Source organism: Geotrypetes seraphini, chromosome 6 (assembly GCF_902459505.1).
Source record: "Geotrypetes seraphini chromosome 6, aGeoSer1.1, whole genome shotgun sequence".
NCBI lineage: Eukaryota > Metazoa > Chordata > Amphibia > Gymnophiona > Dermophiidae > Geotrypetes > Geotrypetes seraphini.
The window spans coordinates 199,849,797-199,871,355 of NC_047089.1; the positions used below are offsets into that span (position 1 = coordinate 199,849,797).

General features: G+C 40.7%; 1 protein-coding gene across 4 annotated transcripts in view; it reads left to right on the forward strand.

Moving 5' to 3' along the window:
* The window catches only part of DOCK5 (dedicator of cytokinesis 5), a 271,412-nt gene that overhangs the window by 94,404 nt on the left and 155,449 nt on the right, over positions 1-21,559 (forward strand). For all 4 annotated transcript variants that reach the window (XR_004539947.1, XM_033950084.1, XM_033950083.1 and 1 more), the window contains exons 6-10: positions 7,911-8,059; positions 15,463-15,598; positions 15,857-16,014; positions 16,984-17,065; positions 20,622-20,751. Coding sequence is in view for 3 of the 4 variants with exons in the window: in XM_033950084.1 (XP_033805975.1) it covers positions 7,911-8,059; positions 15,463-15,598; positions 15,857-16,014; positions 16,984-17,065; positions 20,622-20,751 (655 nt within the window). In the remaining variant the exon portion in view is untranslated. The remainder of the gene's footprint in view (positions 1-7,910; positions 8,060-15,462; positions 15,599-15,856; positions 16,015-16,983; positions 17,066-20,621; positions 20,752-21,559) is intronic.

The following is a 21,559-nucleotide window of genomic DNA, read 5'->3' on the forward strand; positions in this document are numbered from 1 at the left end:
ATCATTTTGTATGTAAGTTTTCTCAAGTACACCATGACATTTGTGTGAGCTCAAAAGATCACGTCCGCTCATATCTTTGTATAATGCTTCTGTGGTGGTCAAGTAAATCTCTAGTAAACCTCTAGTTATTGCTACTACAATGTGTATGGGGACAGACTTAAAGATCTCAATCTGTATACTTTGGAGGAAAGGCAGGAGAGGGGAGACATGATAGAGACATTTAAATACCTATGTAATGTAAATGCGCATAAGTCGAGTCTCTTTCATTTGAAAGGAAGCTCTGCAATGAGAGAGCATAGGATGAAGTTAAGAGGTGATAGGCTCCAGAGTAATCTAAGGAAATACTTTTTTTACAGAAAGGTGGTAGATGCATGGAACAGTCTCCTGGAAGAGGTGGTGGAGACAGAGACTATGTCTGAATTCAAGAAAGCATGGGATAGGCACCTGGGATCTCTTAGAGAGAGGAAGAGATAACGATTACTGGGGATGGGCCATTTGGCCTTTATCCGCCATCATATGTCTATGTTTCTAATGCAACTTGTGCCCTAAGAAAGTTCATTGAATGCTGTCAGATTATCGAGTCCTTTTACAAAGCTGAGCTGCCCTTTCAATGCCTATTGGTGGCTTTGTATTTAGTGTGCTCTGCTCGGCAGCAGAGCTTTGTAAAAACCTGCCTATGTCTCCAGTAGCCTAGTGGTTAGAGCATCAGACTGACAAACAAGGAAACCTAGTTCAAATCTCACTTCTGTTCCTTGTGCTGTTGAGCAAGTCTCTTAAACCTACATTCAACTGCACATTTAGAATGTAAGCCATCCTTGCACTCCCCAAGCATGCTCAGTTTGTGCATGAACTGAGCATGCTCAGAGAGTGACTGGAGGCACCCTGCTGTCCAGCTAACATTAAAAAAAAAAAAACATCTATTGTGTCTAGCAGTGCCCTCACCTTCACAACACCAGGGATTTTTTTTAAATGTTTGATGGAAGGGGGTCACAGAAGAGCATTTCGGGAAACTACATGTTGGGAGGATGGGGAAGGGGTCAGATCAGGTTGAATTAGGGTGCTATCAAACTACCAGGCATTTGCAGATCTGTTTATATATATTTAATATGTCACCATTCTTGTCAATGTATGAGTCAATCCCACTCATGCTCTGACACAGTGTCTCGCAAACTTTTTTAGCTCCGGCACACTAAATGGAGCAAATGTTTTTTTGCGGCACGTTATACCTTTATAAATGTTCGCCGCTGTGACCAGCGTCTTCCACCTGCTGCTCACTCTGTCCTCAGCTCCCTTCTGATGTCACGTCCTGGTCCCATGACAGGCTGGCACAAGCCACAGGTGGAAGATGCTGCTCGTGCTGGTAAACATTTACAGAGGTATGCTGGGGGGAGCAGAGAGGTGCCAGTGCCAGCAATGACAGACTCTTGCGTACACAGCGTGCATGTCATCTATTCTAGTGTATGTATATTGTACGAATTATTTCTTAGGAGGGGAATTTTAAAAATAAATTTTGGAATCGCTTTCAGCACACCTGAAATCTCATTCGTGGCACACCACTGTGCCGCGGCACACTTAGTTTCCAAGACACTGTTCTAACAGGTAGGGAGACATTTTGAAGTGAGCTGTAGATTGCATTGCTGCTCTGATTTTAACGCAGCAGTAATTTGCTTGGTGACTGAATATTGCATCCTGCAGGTAAATTTTTGCCAAATTCTCCCATTAGAAGCTGTGTGATCTGCATGGAGCTTTTACATTGAGCCCACAATGCCATGAAGCCTGCAGAACCCAACTGTGATCCCTTTTCTATTACTCCCTGTGAACTAGATTTAATTAAAAGTGCTATGCACTAATCTGTGCTAATACAGTTAAGTTAATGTGTGTTATTTACTATAGGTCTCATTTTATGTAATGAGACCTATTTAAAGAGATGTGGCTCACATCTTTTTTAATTGTAGTTCAAGGTGGGTTACCTTCTGGTGTACTATGCAGAGGCGTAGCAAGGGTGAGAGTTGCCCAGGGTGGTGGCATACCTCCCCGCCCTATTCTTCGCCCTCCCCACAGCCCCATACGCCCCTTCCCCCATACCTCTGTGGTACGAGCAGCATCCCCAACCTGTTGCTCGTGCCAGCATCTGCCCTTCCTCTGACGTCACTTCCTAGGTGCAGGTCCAATTTTAATTTTTTGTTGGTTTTGCAATTTTATCATTTGAATTATAATGTGCCACAAAAAAAATTTGTTCATTTAGCATGCCGGAGCTAAAAAAAGTTTGGGAGACACTGCAATACAGAGTTAGGGTGTTTCTGTGAAGGTTTTCTTACATGAGCTTCTGTAATGGTGTTACAATACTTTATCCATGCTTTTGTAGATCTAGCCTGGTGTGATCTTGAGCAAGCTGCTCCAATTGCTACCTTCTCAAGGCGGCGACCCTTGTAACTGCAGAATATCGTCTTGTGCAGTACTGTGTACACAGTTTCAGGGGTCGTGGTAAAATGTTTGAATTTTTTTACAATAAGTGCAACTGGTAACTTAAAACACCCCCATTGCAATCTTACTAAGATTGAAGAATGGTTTAATTCTTCTGGAAACTAGGTTTCTTTTCCACTTGCGAAAGCCAGTCAGCTTTTCGGCTGATTTTATTTCTTTGGTCAACATATTCAAGCCATGGTTTTATACCTAGATAAAATAATGAGAGAGGCAAGCAATGGCGCTGTAATTACGTGAGAAAGGTCTGGTTCCTAGATTTTATTTTTGCTGTCTTGCATTTCTCAGTCTGAAAGTGCAAAACCTTTTAGAAAGGAGGATGATTCAGTTTCTGTGGTTTTGCTGTAGAGAGTGTAAGTAAAGCCAGATTATAATTGGATATAATCAACACTTTTTGACTCTTTGGTACATTCTAGTCAGAGGGTTTGATTCATCAAAACCTCTGTAGTGGCCTCTGAAAGGCAATGAGACTGAAAAATCTAAACTGTGGTTGACATGAAAACAGATATTCAGCAAAATTCTAAAATATAACTGGATTAATATTCAGTGGGAGTTAACTGGGCACGTGTAGCTCCTAGCTGACTAACTCACACTGGTTGGGTCTGGGGTAGTGTGGCTAGCAGCTGGCTAAAAGACCTCACTAAAGGTGGCAAACATTGGTTGCAAGTAAAAGTTAAAGCACTTTATGTACATAAGGGAAATAATCAGCCTTGTTTCCTCAAAGGCTTGGTACTTCTACTAAAGTCTCTTCAAGCACAGTCCCAGTTTCAGTAGCCTGTCCCTGACATGGCTACACACTTCAACATGCAATAACCTTTTCTAGCATAATCACAGTTCCAACAGCCAAGGGGATAATTGGCCTACCTTGGCAGTCTTCAGATACGTCTCACATAATCCCTGGAATCCCTGAAGGCATAGATGCAAGGCTTCTTAAAACACAAGACACAAGCCTCTGAGGGCCACTTCTCTTCTCTGGGATTCCCTCAGACACTGCAGCCAAGCTCAAGGATCCTTGCTGGAGGCCTCCTATTTTGTCAAAGGGCTTTTAACTTCCTGCTCTGTACTTGAATTCTGCCTTCCTGGCCAGACTGGCTAACATACTTTTTCTTAAGGTGGCTCCACTTTATTGAGGGAGTATTCCAAAGGAAAACTTGCCTTGTACCTTTCGCTCTCTGACAGATATTCAGCAAAACTCTAAGCCATAAATTGATTAATATTCAGCAGGAGTTAACCAGGAAGGCAGGGCTCCAGACTGATTAATTCCCACTGACTGGGTCCAGGACAGATGCTCAGCAACATGTAACTGAAGAGGGCCTTTGAAAATCTGCACAGATCACCACGGCATTATCCGGGTAGTACTAGTGCAGCCTGGGGGGCACAGCAGTGGCAGAACCAGAAATTATTCAGGCACTGCTGATGTCCAGCACTACTGACCTGATTGCTGTCTGGGCAAGCTGAGCAACATAAATGGCAATTTTATCCTGCTATTCTGTTACTGACACTGAATACTGGCAGTATTTGAATAAACTCTGGTGGTCACTGAAGGCACCGTATTCAGATACTGCATGTGCAGCCCCAAAACTTTTGTTTCGGATTGTTTCCAATGTTGTTTATGGGAACGTCTTAGTTTTTTTTTGGGGGGAGGGTTCTTCAGTTTTTTTTCATTAAAGGAGTATCATTTATAATAGGTGCACTCTTTGCAAAAAAGTGTGTACTGTTCAAAAGACAACTCACTCCTTCAGAAAAATGCAAACTTTATGTCACACAAAACCTCCCTAAAATTTTCAAGCTCAATATTCAGCCATTGGGCTGTGAGCATTTTACTCACCACCAACGGCGTTATTTCCAGATATACAAAGCCAAGACCTGGGCAGATTCCAGCTTTGAATATCCGGTACATTTTAAGCTAGCTAACACATAGCCACTTAAGTCGATACTCAGCAGTGCACTTAAGCGGCCATGAGTTACCACATAAAAATAGGACAGATTTTTCTGCGGTCCCATTTATGTGATAAACCTGGCCACTTAAGTGCTTAATATCAAAGCCTAAATGGCCGTGTGTTGATTCCATCCTCAGCATAGTTGGTTTTAATTTAGGTACTAACAGTGATATTCGGTAGCACTTAAGCTGGTTAAGTGTCACTGTATATTAGTGGCTAGCCCTAACTATGCAATCTAACTAGTCAGTGGCTGGCTAAATTGCTTTGCAAATTGTCCTTTTCGTATTTTTCCCTGTTGTCACTGGCAGAAAACATGAAATGACCTGGAAAATGTTGTAAATAGAATTCTGTTCAAAGTTCCAGCAACGATATACTTAATGGTGCTTTTTTATACTTTTTACAACATTTGATATCAACCCAGGGGAGGAATTGGTGAAGACTCAATTGGTTTTGTTTGTATGGCTTTGTTTGGTTCCAATGGATACCAATTGGTCATCAAAACATCGCCTCACATCCTCAGTTTCTCCTCCTTTCTCTTTTTCAAAATATTCTCTAAACATCTTTCCACAGCTTATCAAATATAAAATTGGCACTTATCTTCATCAAAATTTGTGGCAATCGCATTCAGCCCACTCCGCTCAATGGATAAAGTACAAAAATGTTCTTAACAAGATTCAATAAAGTTCCCCATGCAAAAGCTGCCTTAAAGGGGCAAGTGTTTCTTTACATACAACCTTGTCTATTTTCCTGGATCAAAAAATACTGAGTTTTCCTGAACTCAAAGCCTCACTGCAGATTTACAAATTGAAACAATGGGAAGGCAGCTCTTTTTATAGGTATAACTGCAGTCAGAGATAAGTGTTTCTCCAGACAGCAGCTGTATGGTATGGCATCAGTCTTTCTGAATGCAACAGCTGTTTTGTAAAATTCATTTGCCTAAGGAGAAACTGAGCAGCTTTCCATGCATGGAAGTGACCTAGTGAGTGTAACATGAGGAATGCAGCCTTGGAAGACAGTGTTTATCCCTTTTTCTTCACCCCTCTCATCTCTCTCAACCTCATCCTCTTTTGAGAAACTTAACCGGGTACAGATGATAGACCAGTGGTCTTAACTAATTTTTTAAGCTGGAGCCATTTTGGGTCCAAAAGGACTGCAGGAGAGCCAGCAAATATCTTCCTATCTAGGGCCACAACACCAACCAATACTTATTGACTTCCCACCAGAACACCTAGCTTCAGTCAGACATGCAGAAAACAAATAAACCCTCTTTAGATACAAGACCATAAATAAAACCGTATGATGCCAGACTCTACATGAGGTACAACACCAGAGAAATTCAAATAAATGTCTTTATATTTTGCACTATTCAGGAAGAAATGCAACAGATGTAACTTATATATTTCAAAAATAGAATGTTTCCTATCTTTTGTTGTCTTGTGATTTTTATTTTTCTGATTGTCTTGTTCCAAGTCTCTGGTTGCACTTTCCTCTGTCTGTTTTCTTAACTGTCTCTAGGGCTTTCGTTTCATTTGCTGCCATACATCTATCTATCTTTTGCACTGATTTTTCACATTCACTTTCTTTCATTTTTCTGCCTCCTTCTCAGATCTATCTACTTTTCCATCTCTTCCCCTCTCCTGCATCCAGATGTACTATTTCCTCCCTCTCGCTCTTTCCTTCCTCCTCCATGTGCATCATCTCCTCCCTCTCTATTTTATTAACCTTTCCCCTCCATCCATATGCACCATCTTATCCCTCTTCTTTCCCTTCATCCATGTGCACCATTACCTCCATCTCTCCCCAATTTGCAGCTTTAGAAGATCTCTGTAGTGTCCCACTGACCCTGACCGTGAAGTTGTGCATACAGAAAGCTTCTGGGGTTGGCAAGAGGCGAGGCTGCCTTGAGAGCTGATGCTGGAGAACTGGTGAGGGTGGGGGGAGAGAAAGAAATGCTGGACTGCTAATGGGGGAGCCTGAGCATCCTTCCCTGCCTACCACCTGACTGTCAGTCATCTTTCTGGCAGCGATTCAGGCATGTTCTTTCTGGCCAATCCCAGGGGCCTTCTCTAAAGACACCGGACTCAAGGAGGGCCAGCCAGAAAGAGCAATCAGACTGCGAGACAGGGGAGAGAGACATGGAAGTGTTCTTCAATGCAAACCCACAACCTGAATACAGCAAAAAAAAAAAAAAAAATTAGGACTGCATGGGCCACTTCTAAAGGTCCCTGAGGTTCGCCATTGGCTCACAGGCCTTGTATCAAAAAGCACTGTGTTAGACTATGATAATGCCATACCAAGCTGTTCAGTTAGTTTTTCTTTTTTATTTAATCCAGTTGCTCAGGAATTAATCCTTGGTTGGAGACCAGTTTTATTTAGTACTTTTACTATGAGGGGCTGCTGAAAAGTTCTCAGCCCAACCAACAAAGTTGGGACAGTCTCCAAAGAGGGCTATACATGTAATCCAGTGATTTTCCACTTTTTTTCATTCTGTATTTTTCCACTGAAAATCACTAGACTACATGTATAGCCCTCTATGGAGACTGTCCCAACTTTGTTGGGTAGACTGAGAACTTTTCAGCAGCCCCTCATAGTAAAAGTACTAAATAAAACTGGTCTCCAACCAAGGATTAATTCCCGAGCAACTGGATTAAATAAAAAAGAAAAACTAACTGAACAGCTTGGTATGACATTATCATAGTGCTTTTCGATACAAGGCTTGTGAGCCAATGGCGGACCTCAGGGACCTTTAGAGTGGCCTATGCAGTCCTTCTAATTTTGGTGGTTACTATGACAATTTGAGTTATGTTATAACAGGTCATCTAGGTTCACTAGTCAGGAAGGTGCTTATTTTTACCTATTTTATAAAAATTCATAGAAACCCATGTTCTTCATAAAATACAAGCAAGACTCCTCCACAAACTGTGCCTGCATTGAAGGCATGGGCATTTATGGCAATATTAACCTGTAAAGTACATGTATATTTTATAAAATACAAATACATGCATAAATTTGACTCCACCCACAATCTACCGAGATTTCTCACCTGAACACGCCTGCTGTATAAATACTTGCAGTGTGCGTGCTTTTAGGTGTGACCTAATTTTATAAGAGGCCTTTTATGCATATAAATAAATTTAAGTGCAAAAAAAAAAGTTATAAAATTGCTTCCTTAATGGGCAAGATAAATATCCATCATCAGCTACTTCAGTGGTGCCTAAACTGGTTCTCCGCCCCTTTCCTCCCCTCCCCCAGGTAGGTGGGTTTTTAGGATATCTTCAGTGCATAGAGATATTTGCACTAAGTAGAGGCATTGCATGAATAATTATCTAAAGCATATTAATTAGGGAAAGCCTGCAAACATAACTGTTTGGAAGAGAGATCTAAATGTCTGGTTGGAGCACCATTGAACTGCACCTTGCAGGTAGAAGGGCCATAGGAAGTGAAGTAAGTCATCAACTTCTGCCTGTCTTGTTTCTGTATGCCTGTCAGAACAACAAGAAGTCGGAGTTTCGTCATCTTCAGCAGATGATTTACAGCCTGATTGAGTGGCGGTCCCAGTTCCTTTCCGGCACACTTCCCAAGGATGAGCTCCTGGAACTGAGGAAGAAAGTTACAGCTAAGATTGACTATGGCAACAGGTATGGGGAAAGAGCTCCTAAGGAACAGCTCAGCCCTAAGGCTACTTTATTATCGTTATTAGTAGAGTTCTGTAAAATATTTGCAAAATAATGTTTTATTTGCCCCCTTCTAGTCATATCTCAGTTCAAATGCATGTTCCATGTCCCCCGTCTCCCACCACTGAAATGCATGTGTCAGCCTAGCTTTTCAGTTACCTGCTCCATACCTTGTAGGGTGTGCCTATGTGTTTGCTAGCTTGGACACTATTGATCCTATTCCTAGACACAGGTCACTTATAGGGACAATTCTGTAACTTAGTGTAAAAACCCCTAGTGGTGCTGTGATGTAATTACATTGCAATTTAATTTTTATAATTAAATGTATGAGATGGCATAATCACGGACAGATGTTTCAATAGGTTTTCCCTTCAATTCACAGAAACACAGGGGTTAAACATTTAAATATTTGTATTTGTTGCAACTTAAAAAACAACCAATACAAATTGAGGGTGAAAAAATAAAAACTGAACACGTATGTCCAATTATCAGATTTTACATAGAAACATAAAATATGATGGCAGATAAAGGCCAAATGGTCCATCCATTCTGCCCATCCACAGCATCCACTATCTCCTCTTCTCCCTAAGAGATTCCCACATGCCTGCCCCACAATTTCTTGAATTCAAACACAGTCTTTGTCTCCACCACCTCTCCTATGAGCCTATTCCACACATCTACCACCCTTATTGAAAACCACATAGATTCTTTGCAGAAAATTTGCTGTATATGAGATAGTCTATTGTATTGTATTGTACATACACACCGAGATACAATCAAAACATTCAAAATTCAAGCATGCTGAAATACAGGATTATTTCTACGCTGCTAATAGTGCTGAAAAGCTTGCTGGAAATAAAAGATTTTTAAGAGAGATTTGTATTTGGAAAATGATTCCTCAGTATATATTTCCTTTGGCAAATCATTCCAGAGTTTGGGGGCTATACAAAAAAACGCAGAATGACAGGTAGATTCCCAAATGAATATGTCTAGGGTTAGGGGAGACAGGGTGGTTGATATCAAGTGAGCAGAGGGAGCAGCAAGGAGTGTAAGGGATAGTGTGCACCGAAAGATAATGAGGATCAGTAGAGTTATATGTCCTATGAGTCAGGATAAGTATTTTAAAAGGGATGCATATGTGATTGTGAGCCAATGTAGCTGTTTTAGCAATGGGTTTAGCACAATCATACTGCTTAGCTGTGAGAAAGAAATGAACACAGTTCTGTAGGATTTGTAAGTGTTTAACCTAGGGCTGTGGGAGACCTGAAAGTACCGTACTACTTTGCAATAGTCCAAGCAGGAAATGAGAAAAGTGTCTTCCGAGCAGGGACTGTGTATAAATGTCAAAATGTACAGCTCTGTGTACACATTTTGGCGCTATATAAGTGACAAGTAGTAATAGTAGTAATGAATCTAAGAGTATGAAGGAAATAAAGTGATAAGATGCCTCTTTGGATGATCTCTGAAATATGTTTGTGAACCAAACTACACTCTGAGATAATGAAAAGAACAGAGAGACAGGACAGGCAGCTAATCCAAAAAGAGTAAGAATAAAAGCAGGCCAGGATAAGTTTCCAGTAATCCAAATGGCAATGGGCTTTTTGGGATTTAATTTCAATTTATTGGTGGAGAGCCAACATGCAAGGCTGGTAAGACAATTTTGAAGAGGAAAAATATCTATGTTGAGAGGGGAAACAGGAAAAACAAGCAAAATATTGTCCAAGTATTTATAAAATTTAATGCCAAAAGATTGGATCAAAGTTGCTAGAGGACTGATAAAGAGGTTAAAAAGTATAGGAGATGAAATGGAGCCCTATGGAACTCTTCATGGGAGGGTATAGGAAACAGATGTAGAAGACTTAGAAAAAAACCACAAATGTTTGACCAGATAAAAATGATGAAAACTATTTCAGTATTATACCAGTGATGCCAACACCAGAGAGACAGCTGTAGAGAGGTCGAGACCCAACAGAGAGATGGTTTTTTTTTCCAAAGTATAAATGTCATTAAGAAGAGAGGTGGTTATAGTTTCTGTACTACGTTTTAAATGAAAGCCAGATTGGCATAGGTGAAAAAAGCATCAATTTGTCAGAGAAGTCTAGCAGTTCACTATAAACAAGCTTCTCTGCAAATTTAGAAAGAAAAAGAAGATTAGAAATAGGATGGAAGTGAAGAGGATCAGTTGGATCCAAGAAGCATTTTTTAGTATCGGGGTGATCCATGCTTTTTTTCCAATCCTGAGGGATTGATCCAATGAATAGGCTCTGATGAATTATGATTAATGCCTAGGCCAGAAAGCCTTGTTGGGAAGATTTCAGCCAAGATGGTGGAACAGGATCTAATTATGGTAAGCCTCATTGAAGAGAGCGTATTAGAAAAAGTGACCAAAGATGGAAGATTGAAGTCAGACCATGTGGAGGAATGGGTTGGTGTTGCGTCTAAGTTAGATGGTGCAATATTTTGATCCAGGGAGTTAGGTGGCTGCGATGAACAGTTGAGAGTTTTTTTGATTATTCATTACAATAGTAACAAATATTCATGAATATCCACAAAAACTCTGTATATAAAATACATTGAAACATATATGAGGTAATTAATCAACCTTGATCTAGTCCACATTATAGTGGTTGCCAGCTTTTTAAATAGGAAATCAAATCTATCTATCTATAATCTACCATCATGGATAGGCATAGTTGTGGCTTACTTTATATATCATACAACATCCTCCTAAGATGAAAATAATAATGTTAGAAATTAAACTTTCAGCAAAAGTTTTTTCTTGATAAAATCTTCTAACTGGGCTGGATCAAAAAATACATATTTGTCACTTCCATACAAGATAAGGCACTTACATGGAAATTTTAAAAAGAAGGTAGCTCCAACTACCAAAACCTTGGGCTTTAGCTGGAGGAATTGCTTCCTTTTAAGTTGAGTATGTCTAGAGACATCAGGAAAAATTATTACTCGTTAGCCACAAAACAGGCCTTGTTTTTTCAAAAATATAATTTCAAGATAGCCTGTTTTTCTAACTCTGTCTTGAAAGCCACAAGGAGCTTTGTCCGTTTATTTATTATGTCTTTAGAGGATTCAAGAAACTGTGATACATTCAAACTATCAAGTGAAACTAGTTTGTCCATATCACCTTCTTCTGCTATTTCCTTAGGAACTCCTGGGATGTAAAAGAGGTTGTCAGCTTCAAAAGTAACCACATTAGTATAGTTGCGAGGTTTTTTTAAATAAGATTCTATCTTAGATAGAAAACTCTGGGCTAGTGCATCCGGAGAGGGCATATTATGCAGTGAAGTTAAAGATGGTTGGGCTGCCTCATCCTTAATAAATTTGAAAATGATTTTAGTAGGGTTTTGTGAGGATCTTAGTTGTTTTGCCAGATAGTGCATTTTCAAAGTCTTGATCAAAGAATTTATACTGTATGTCCAAAGTTCAGATTTAAAAGAAAGAAGGGAGGCTTTAGAATGAGTCTTGTTCCATAAGTGTTCAAAGTGTGGTAGTCAACATTTTGGGAGACATAACTCATTAGATCAGACATTCCACAACTTAGTATACTTATGAGACACTGCACAATATGGGGCTAAGGTGTCAGCACTGATTAGCTTGTCAACTCGTAAGTTGCACATGCAAATCTACAGTGGCCCTTAGTAGCTTTCCTGAAGACATGAGCAAGGTAATGAGAAGTTTTGCTGCTTTTCCTGTTCACTACCTCTCTCTCTGATTATAAAATCTGATCTTAATCTCTCTTCCTTTTTGCTTTCTTATGGTTGTAGAAAGCTTTGGGGGTGTCTCTATTCTGTATCGGGATGATCAATAGAGAATGACACGGGGACAAATTTGGCCCCCATCCCCGCAGGAACTCCCCATCCTGTCCCCGCAAGGTTTGCTGCTGTCCCTGTCCCCGCCCCATTCCTGTAAGCTCTGTCTTAACCGCACAAGCTTCAAACACTTATGATTTTAAAGTGCAGATGAGGACGGAGCTTGGAGGGTTTGGGGCAGGGACAGGAAAAGAACTTGATGGGATGGGAAAATGAGTTCCCATGAGGACGGTGAAAAATTTGTCCCCATGCCATTCTCTAACATCGAAAATGTTGTTTTCTTAAGTAAATAGTTCAGACTACTTACTCACTGCATAATATCATCTAAAAGGGATTTACTGGTTAGTATCTAGTGGGTTTTTTAAATTCTTTTTCTTTAGTCAAATATAGAGGATACATTTCTAAGGTCAAAACTTTGCCCACGGAACAAGCAAAAGTCTGCATGATAAGAGGGTAAGTCCCTCTTATCTGTACCCTTCTTCTCCACCACCAACTCCAGACTCTTTCCCTTCTTTCTTGCTGTGCCGTATGGAACAGGCTGCCAGAATCAATACGTCATGCTCTGTCTCTGACAGTACTCAAATCCGAGCTAAAAGCCCACTTTTTGGAAGCTGCTTTCAACTCGTAACTCCCACTTACCGTCAGATACCTATACCCATTGTATCATTCCTTTTGCTAGAAACTCCCTAACCCTGAGATGTCCTGTCTGTCTAAATTAGATTGTAAGCTCTTCTGAGAAGGGACTATTTTTTGAATGTTAAATGTACAGTACTGCATATGCCTTTCAGTGCTTTAGCAATGATAAGTAGTAGTAGTAGTAGTAGTATGATCTAATTCCTCTGAGAAATTTTCCAAAATACATGTGTATCTTCCCTTTGAAAATTAGATACAAAGTTCATGTGTATAAAGAGCCTGCAGAGTTTGCCCCCAAGGCACACTGTTTGAAAATGGCCCCCTTAATATATTAAATTCTGCTTAAGACATAGGTTTCGTCCCTATTTCTCCTTCCCTTCACCCCTCTTTCCCTCAGCATTGCCAGAAAATATGACATTGTGTTGATTCTAGACCACACTACTCTAGAGTTAATGGAAGGAGTTAGAGATTTCCATAGCAGGGTTTAAGTACCATGGATTTTTTTTTTCTTTAACACTCCACTCTCTGTGATATCCATTACTTGGAATATCTGACCAGAAAGCACTGCATGTTCTGTGTGTGCTAACTCTTATCTTTAGCGAGATGCTTGAATTTTTTTTTTTTGCTTTTTTTCAGGTTGAGAAGGGGTTTGTAATCTTTACAAAGAGAAAATTAAAAAGTGTATATTGCAAAATCAAATATGGACTATCTGCTTGTGAGACTAAAATCCAGGTTTAGATACATTTTAACATGTGTAATGCAGTTCTGATAAAACAAAATATTAAGAGGCTGTTACTAAAGTACTTTAAGATATTTTGCAATTAGCATTGCATTAACAGCCAAATAGTACCTGGCAACTGCAAAGCTTCCACATTTTGCCACTCGGTTATGCAGCAAAAAGTTCTTTACCATTCATTACAGTGAATGGCAGATCCAGTTACATCTGCTTGTGTGGTGTTAACTGCACCATGTTCCTGTCCATGTTAACAGTTAATGCGTGGTATCTACGTCCACATTAACTGCATTTCCTACCCTCTTCCACGTAGAAATTAGTGCACGCTGAATACTAAGGTATCCTGTAAACTATATATCAGCATGCACTAACTGCTGTGTTAGCATGTAATACAGCTTAGTATTTATTTATTTTATTATTTATACCACTTATATCCTAAGTGGTATTTTTTTTTTTTCCAAATTATCATTATTAACAACTGCAAAGGAACATACAACCAGGAGCAGAATAATCAGAAACATAAAACAGAGCAGTCAGAAAATAGCACGGGAGACTATGACAACAAATGTTGCTCAATACAAAAAACCCCATGGGTGGATGGCCATCACAATTGACATGTTGAAATAGCAAACCCTGCCAGACAAACACACGCGTATTTTATTGTATTTAATCATATTTCTCTATCTGTCCCAGTGGGCTTAAACTCTATCTAGTGTACCTAGGGCAATGAGGGAATTAAGGAACAGTGAGGGATTTGAACCCACAGTCTCGGGGTACTGAGGCTATAGCTCTAACCACTGCACCACACACTCCCTAGTAAATAGGTGTGCTGATATAATGGTAACTCTATATGGAGTCCTTCAAAATTTTGCTTACAAGCTTTCTTGCATAGGTAAAGATAGAGGTCCTTATCCATACTACTAAGTGTATGCTGGATCTTTGCTCTCAGGCCTCTTTAATTAGATCCTTGGGGGAACTTCCTTAACGTCAACCCCCACCATGGGAGCCAACTTTTAAAAATGATTGAGGGTGCTAAATCAAATGAAAATTACATCTCCCTGGACACAATCAAGGAGTTTGTTCAATATTGCACAGCTCCATTAAATGATTTAGGGTTTCTTGTTTGTATGTGACGAGAAACTTATGTATATGGAAAAGTCTGAATAGACATGACAGTAAATACATTTCCCAGCTTTCTACATCATGCACACATGTACACAGGCCAATTTAAGGCCTTCATTTATTTAAATTTAAATCAAAGTAAATATAAGAAAACAAGAGTAAGGCAAGAAAATTAAAAAAAGAATCAATACAACTGAGTTACAGGAGAAAAATTAACCTTACTGTTGACCAACTCACTTAACAGAAAACTAATCCGTAGAACCTCGTTCACTAATACTGAGAATAACAAACTAACACCTCACCATCACCACCCTTTTACTAAGTTGCGGTAGAGGTTTCTACTGCAGCCCAGAGTGCTAAATGCTCCAATTCTCATAGAATTCCTATGAGCGTCGGAGAATTTAACGCTCCAGGCCAAGGTATACCGGTAAACCTCTACCACAGCTTAGTAAAAAAGGGCCTAAGTTCAAGCCCCCTCATTGAATGTGACAGAGAATGGAAATATAAATTAACACTATTTTTCTCTCTAAGGAAATCCTCCAAATATATAATTTCTAGGAAGGCCACCAGAAGCAGCCTTCTATTTTGTCACTTCAAACCTTTGGAATGACCTTCCATCTTCTCTTTGCCTTGAATCAACTTCTCCTAAATTCAGGTCCCTACTGAAAACCCACCTCTTTGATATAGCCTTTCACTTAGACATTACTTGACTTATCCCCACCACACCTGGACTTGCATGGATGCAGACGCCACAAGACTTGAATTTATCTTTTTGTTTGATTTGAATGAATGTGGTTCTTTCATATCCTATTTAAAATGGCATTCTTTTCTTATATTTTAAATTTTTTGACCCATTTGTGTAAAAAGCACTATATCAAGCCTAAATAAACAATAAAATTTGTTCCCCCTGGAATGTTACTAGCCACTTGCCAGGGAACTTCAAATATTTGAAGACCTTCATTTCAAAGACAAATGCATATCATTGGTTCCAGTTGGGTTGGCTGCTATTGAGAGTGGGGGAAGTGGATTGATGTTGTTTTCTTATTTTGCAGAACTCTGGGATTGGACTTAGTTGTGCGGGATGAGAATGGAAACATCCTGGACCCCGATGAGACCAGTATTATTACCCTCTTTAAGTCACATGAGAGTGCCTCAAAGAGAATTGATGAAAGGATCCAGGAGGAGAAGGTAAAGTCCTCTCTCTTGACATTTGGGGACTGGTTGAAATCATGTGAACCAGTCCCATAAACCATCAATTAGCATACTATGGTTCTGAGCAGTGGATTGGTTGCAAGAGCAGGGACCATCTATTGTATGTTAAAATGTACAGCGCTGCGTACACCTTTCAGTGCTTTAGAAATATTAAATAATAGTAGTAGTAGTAGGGGGTCACAGTTGGGATAAATTATATGTGTTGTTTTTTTTCCCTTTTTCTCTTTGGCACAGTCTATTCTACAAAATCTAGAGCTCCGAAGACAGTCCATATTTAGCACAACACATACATACAGCCTCTATGTCAACCTCAAGAACTTTGTATGCAATATTGGGGAAGATGCTGAGCTGCTTATGTCTCTTTATGACCCTGAGCAGTCCAGGTTTATCAGGTAAGATATGATCTTATATATGGAGGACAGAGGATCTCCTTGGCTTATGCAGAGAACTAAGGAAGTTTGAGCATATTTGGAGAAAGACCAAGGATGTGGATGATTTTGATAGCTGTTATTTTAGGCCAAAAAAACAAGAAAAAAATGATCTTGTTTAATTCCTACCTGCCAAGTTGGTCATTGTGATTTTGTGCATTAAAACTACTGATGATATGTTGTAGTGTAATGTGTGCTGTTGATTTTAGCACTCAAATTTGCCAGTTGGGCTATACTTGCTGGGCAAAATAGGTAATGGGCTGCATAACTAAGGAAAGCCAATTATTATCCCGGTTCACATTGCTGAGTAGTACACACAAACCACAGAAATTGGAATATTCATATGAAACCTTCCACTTCTGAAGGTATAGCTGAACACAATTTGCTTATCATACAGGTTAGCTGTTAACACAAGAGAAGAAACACACACTAACCCCTTATTTCTAAGATGTGCCCTGTGGGTTATACCCTGGCCTATTGATTACAGAGCCTAAACTGAAAATATAAACCATGGGGGAATAAGCAGGTATCCTATGTCTAGCGCCAAAAATGCAAGAGGAGAGGAGGGAAGCCTCTCCTTACATTTCTGGAGCTCTTTCCCATATGGATATACCACACAGGCATTACTTTTCCCTGGGATAATATATTTTTTGATAGACAATAGTTTAGAATTAGTACTTGGCACACAATCTTATGTATGTTTTTGTGTAAACCGTATAGGCCTTATACGGTATATAAATTTTTAAAGAAATGAACATGACCACAAGTTACCAACCACTATATTTCCGAATAAATATCTATAGAATGAAGTTGATTTATAAGGGTTTCTTATTTCCAAACAGCAGGTGTGTTTGCCCTAGTGGTGGCCTAAATAAGGAGGTTGACTAGACAAGCAATGACTTCAAGCCAAACTTTTTCTGTTTTTGTTTTAAGCGAAAACTATCTAGTACGCTGGGGCAGCACTGGCATGCCGAAGGAGATTGAGAAACTCAATAATCTTCAAGCTGTTTTTACTGTAAGTTACATTGAGTTAACAATCTAGATATTAATTTGGGCATGTGCGCTTTCAAAATAATGGGGGGGGGGGCGGGTTGGGAAGAGGGTAAGATGGGGAGGATAGTCCTTGGATTAAGTCAGGACTGCTTAATTGGAACTGTGTGCTGGACAAGATTTCATTGCTTTATGGAAGAGTGAAAGCATTTTAGGATATTGGAAAGCTGCTAACACTGATTTGCTTATCAGGAAAATACAAAAGACCATCTAGGGCTATACCAAATATTTGTATTCAGTTTGATTTGACCCTGAATACATTATTCGGATACAGCTAAATAAAGATTTAAATTCAAATAAGAATAATCTGGGGCTCTAATGTGCTAAATCCTACTTGATCTCTGATTTCACATTGCTTCTTTTATTATTTATTATGTTAAAGCTCAATGCCCATTATTCATATTGTTTATTATTTGTATTTGGCTGAATAGTAAAATATGCTATTTGGTAAAGCTCTACAAGGTTATCTTGTATTTTTAACATCTCTGCTATTCTACTGTGTGTTTAAAGTAAACTAACAAAGCAGATATGTAGGGACAATAACTTTAATTTAGCAAATAAACATTTCATATTGAAAAGGGTTCAGCACTTCTTAAATCTCTACCTCTTTTTAGAGGGGATTAGAACAGCTTCCTCCTTTGCTTCTTGGGTCTCTATCTCCATTGGAACCAGGTCTGACTCTGAAGATGTGAGGTTTCATTCCTATGTGTGTTCTCCAACCTCATTTAGCTCAATCACTGCATTCACAGCCTTGACGAGAGGCCATGTACCAAGGTTCCTCCCAGAAACCTGCAGTGAAGGATCCCTGGGTATGAAACACTGTCAGTAAGCCCGGCCCATTCTGATTGGCCCAGGTGCCTTAGGCCCCACCTGTGGGCGGGGTTTCAGACGGCTGGGCCAATCCAGCCCCATTCTGGAGCCGACTGGCCTGCCGGACGGGCAGGCTTGGCACCCATCCGTCCGGCCAACGTTAAAGGTACGGGGAAAGGGGGTGGGGCGGTGGGGTCGGCCGGGGGGGCGATCGGGGGTTCTGGGGGGGCGGTCGTTGGGGGGAGGGGGGTTGTGTCGAGGGCAGGAGGGCCTGCCCGTATTGTAGTAGGGGGTGGGGGGATAGGGGGTTGCTGGGGCCAGGAGGGCTTGGGCTCCCTCTTGGCCCAATCTAGTCGGGGGGGTCGCCGGGGCCAGGAGGGCTTAGGCTCCCTCCTGGCCTGCTCGTACTCATCAGGGGGGTCGCAGTTCGATGGGGCAAGAGGGCTTGGGCTCCCTCTTGCCCCGATGTTGTTGGGGGGGGGGTCACGGTTCAACAAGGCAGGAGGGCTTGGGCACCCTCCTGCCTGGATCGTTGGGGGGGGGGATTCTGTAACCGGTGTTGTTTATGACAGACACCGGTTACAGAATCCAGCTTTTAGGCGAAGGACTGGCTCCTCCTTCACCTAAATGCCCTTGTGTTGGACGTTTGGGGCCTAGACGTTTTTTTGGTTCATTATGGACAAAAAATGTAGACGTCATGGAGGTGTACTTGTAGACGTAGTGGGTGATCTGGGCGTTTAGTAGAGGCAGGCCATAATCAAAACAAAACTCCTTTTGGACGTTTGTTTTGATTATGGACATTTTCCCTGCTTCTGCTTTGAACGTTTAAGGACTTAGGCCAAAGGGGACTTAGACGTTTTTTTTTATTATGCCCCTCCACGTCTATAAGTGGGCACCATGGGTCAGGTGCCATGGTACGACAGGCTGAGTGCTAGTTCTATAATAGCATCTGTGCATACAGATTCCATTATTCCACTCGGTACACACACAAAACTTTTTTAAGAAGGTATATCAATCTGTACCATTATAGCGTACAGGTATAAGCCCAAAGATGAGTGCACAGTGTTAGGCCTGCTAATGCCAGGTCAGTGGCAAGCATAAGTAAGTGCACCTAAGCCCTGCCTATCATGTAACTTTGGAGACCCGCCCATGGACTGCCCATATGTACACTCCTTTTGCAGTTGCATGCTAATGCACTTAATGCTACTTTGATAGCATATAGTGAACATACAATGCTAGGAAGTTCTTCTTCACCCAAAGGGTGGTGGACACCTGGAATGAGCTTCCAGAGGGTGTGATAGGACAAAGTACGCTATTGGGTTTCAAGAAGGGATTAGATGATTTCCTGAAGGAAAAGGGGATTGAAGGGTATAGATAGAGAATTACTGTACAGGTCCTGGATCTGATGGGCCGCCGCGTGAGCGGACTGCGGGGCGCGATGGACCTCTGGCTCATGGGACCCTCAACCACCAGAGGGCATCCGCTGAAAATCAGGGGAGGGAAGTTTCATGGTGACTCCAGGAAGTACTTCTTCACCGAAAGAGTGGTGGATCATTGGAACAGACTCCCACTCCAGGTGATAACGGCCAGCAGCGTGACGGATTTTAAGAAAAAATGGGATACTCACGAGGGATCTTTAAGGGAGTAAATTCAGGGGGGGGATACTTGGAATGGGCAGACTTGGTGGGCTATAGCCCTTTTCTGCCGCTTTTTTCTATGTTTCTATGACCCAGCAGAGGCATTTCTTATGTTCTTATGTACATGCATGTAAGTGCCAATTATCATGGCATTTACACACACATCGTATGTGTAGCTACTTGTGCATGGTTATAGAAGCGCCCCATATACGTTTAACAGAGAACCGTTTCCCAGCTGGATATGCTGCGCAGATTTTTAGAACAATGAATAGGAAACCAAAAGACATGAAGGAGTAGAGTAGCTTGAGCAGCAGGCCCAAGAACCGGGGAAGCCAGTGTTCAAATCCTGTGGCTGCTCCTTGTTATCATGGCAAGTCATTTAACCCTTCATTGCTTTAATACCAGCTTAAAATGTAAAATGATACCTGCTGCATCTGAATGTAATTTACTTTTGAGCTGCCAGTAGAAAAAGTATGAGCTAAATCACCCAAATTAATGAAAGGTAGAATTCAGAATAAAGCAGTCTGGGGCCCAAACAATTGCTTAGTCTAATTGGGGGGGGGGGGCAACAATCAAAGCGATATATTTGTTTATTTATTGGGATTTATTAACCACCTTTTTATGAAGAGATTCACCCATATACAATAAAAATTAGGGTTGATATGGCAAGGAACTTGGATTTTTTTCCCCCTCTATAAGTTAGGGTTTTTCTTTAGGGAGGAGTTAAATGTTGTTATAAATTTTGCATTGCTATTGTATTTGGGCATCAAATTAGAATACTTAAAAATTTGAGGTACTAGTTAGCTCTCTACTTTAAAGGTCTGCAGTAATTTACTGTTATTAATTTAACTATATGTTAGTTGAGACCAGATGAGAATTATTTGTGTTTACTTTTTGTATTGTGATAAGTTGTGCATTTTCAGTAAAAGAACCTCATTAGATTTTTCTTTTTTAAATGCCCCCCACACTGCCAAAAAAGGAGAAGTAAATGAGAATAATGCTAAGTGAAGAGGACAGAATTTGTTGGTCGGGTCAGTAATAAATGCGATTTTGAAGGATTCTTTTCTCTTGCAGGATCTCAGCAGCTCTGACTTGATCCGGCCCAAGATCAGTTTGGTGTGTCAGATAGTGAGGGTGGGGCATATGGAGCTGAAAGATGGCAAGAAGCACACCTGTGGCCTGCGGAGGCCGTTTGGGGTTGCAGGTAATGAATTGGCTTCTTGACTCCGCCCACTCTGAGGCTGACAATATCTCTGTGTATTGTTGACTTGACCTTGGGAATCTGCATGAAGGTCTAGCCAGGAGCTGATAATTTTTAACACAAAATTTAAAGTTCTTTTTTGTGCACATGCCTATGTGTTCTCATTCATCTCAAAGTAGAAAGAATTAGTGTTCTAGTTTTTTGATAAGAACAGAGTTTGGACGTCTTTTGTTCCTACTTGTTCTTAAGCGAGAAGCCTTCCAGATCATATTAACTGAAGATTTTAGTATAGTGATATTCACTATTTTTTTTAGTAGGAACTATGGAGCTCATAATCAAAAAACTAAAATGTCCAGAAAACCATCTAAGTCAGTACTTGAACTCCCCCGGTGGTCACTGACCCCCCCTCCCATCCCTCAAATTTCTGAATAAAACAGTACATACCTGTCTGTGGAAAGCTTAGTAGAGCAGCACACGGGTGTGTTAAGTAGCCTAGTGGATGAGCTAGTGCAGTGGTTCCCAACCCTGTCCTGGAGGAACACCAGGCCAATTGGGTTTTCAGGCTAGCCCTAATGAATATGCATGAAGCAAATTTGCATGCCTATCACTTCCATCATATGCAAATCTCTCTCATGCATATTCATTAGGGCTAGCCTGAAAACCCGATTGGCCTGGTGTTCCTCCAGGACAGGGTTGGGAATCACTGAGCTAGTGAACCATAGAGAGGAGGTCCCAGGCCCATAAGCTACTCTAATCACAACATTTATGGTGGCAAGTATGAGGCCACTAAAATCTTCCAAACTACTGTCCT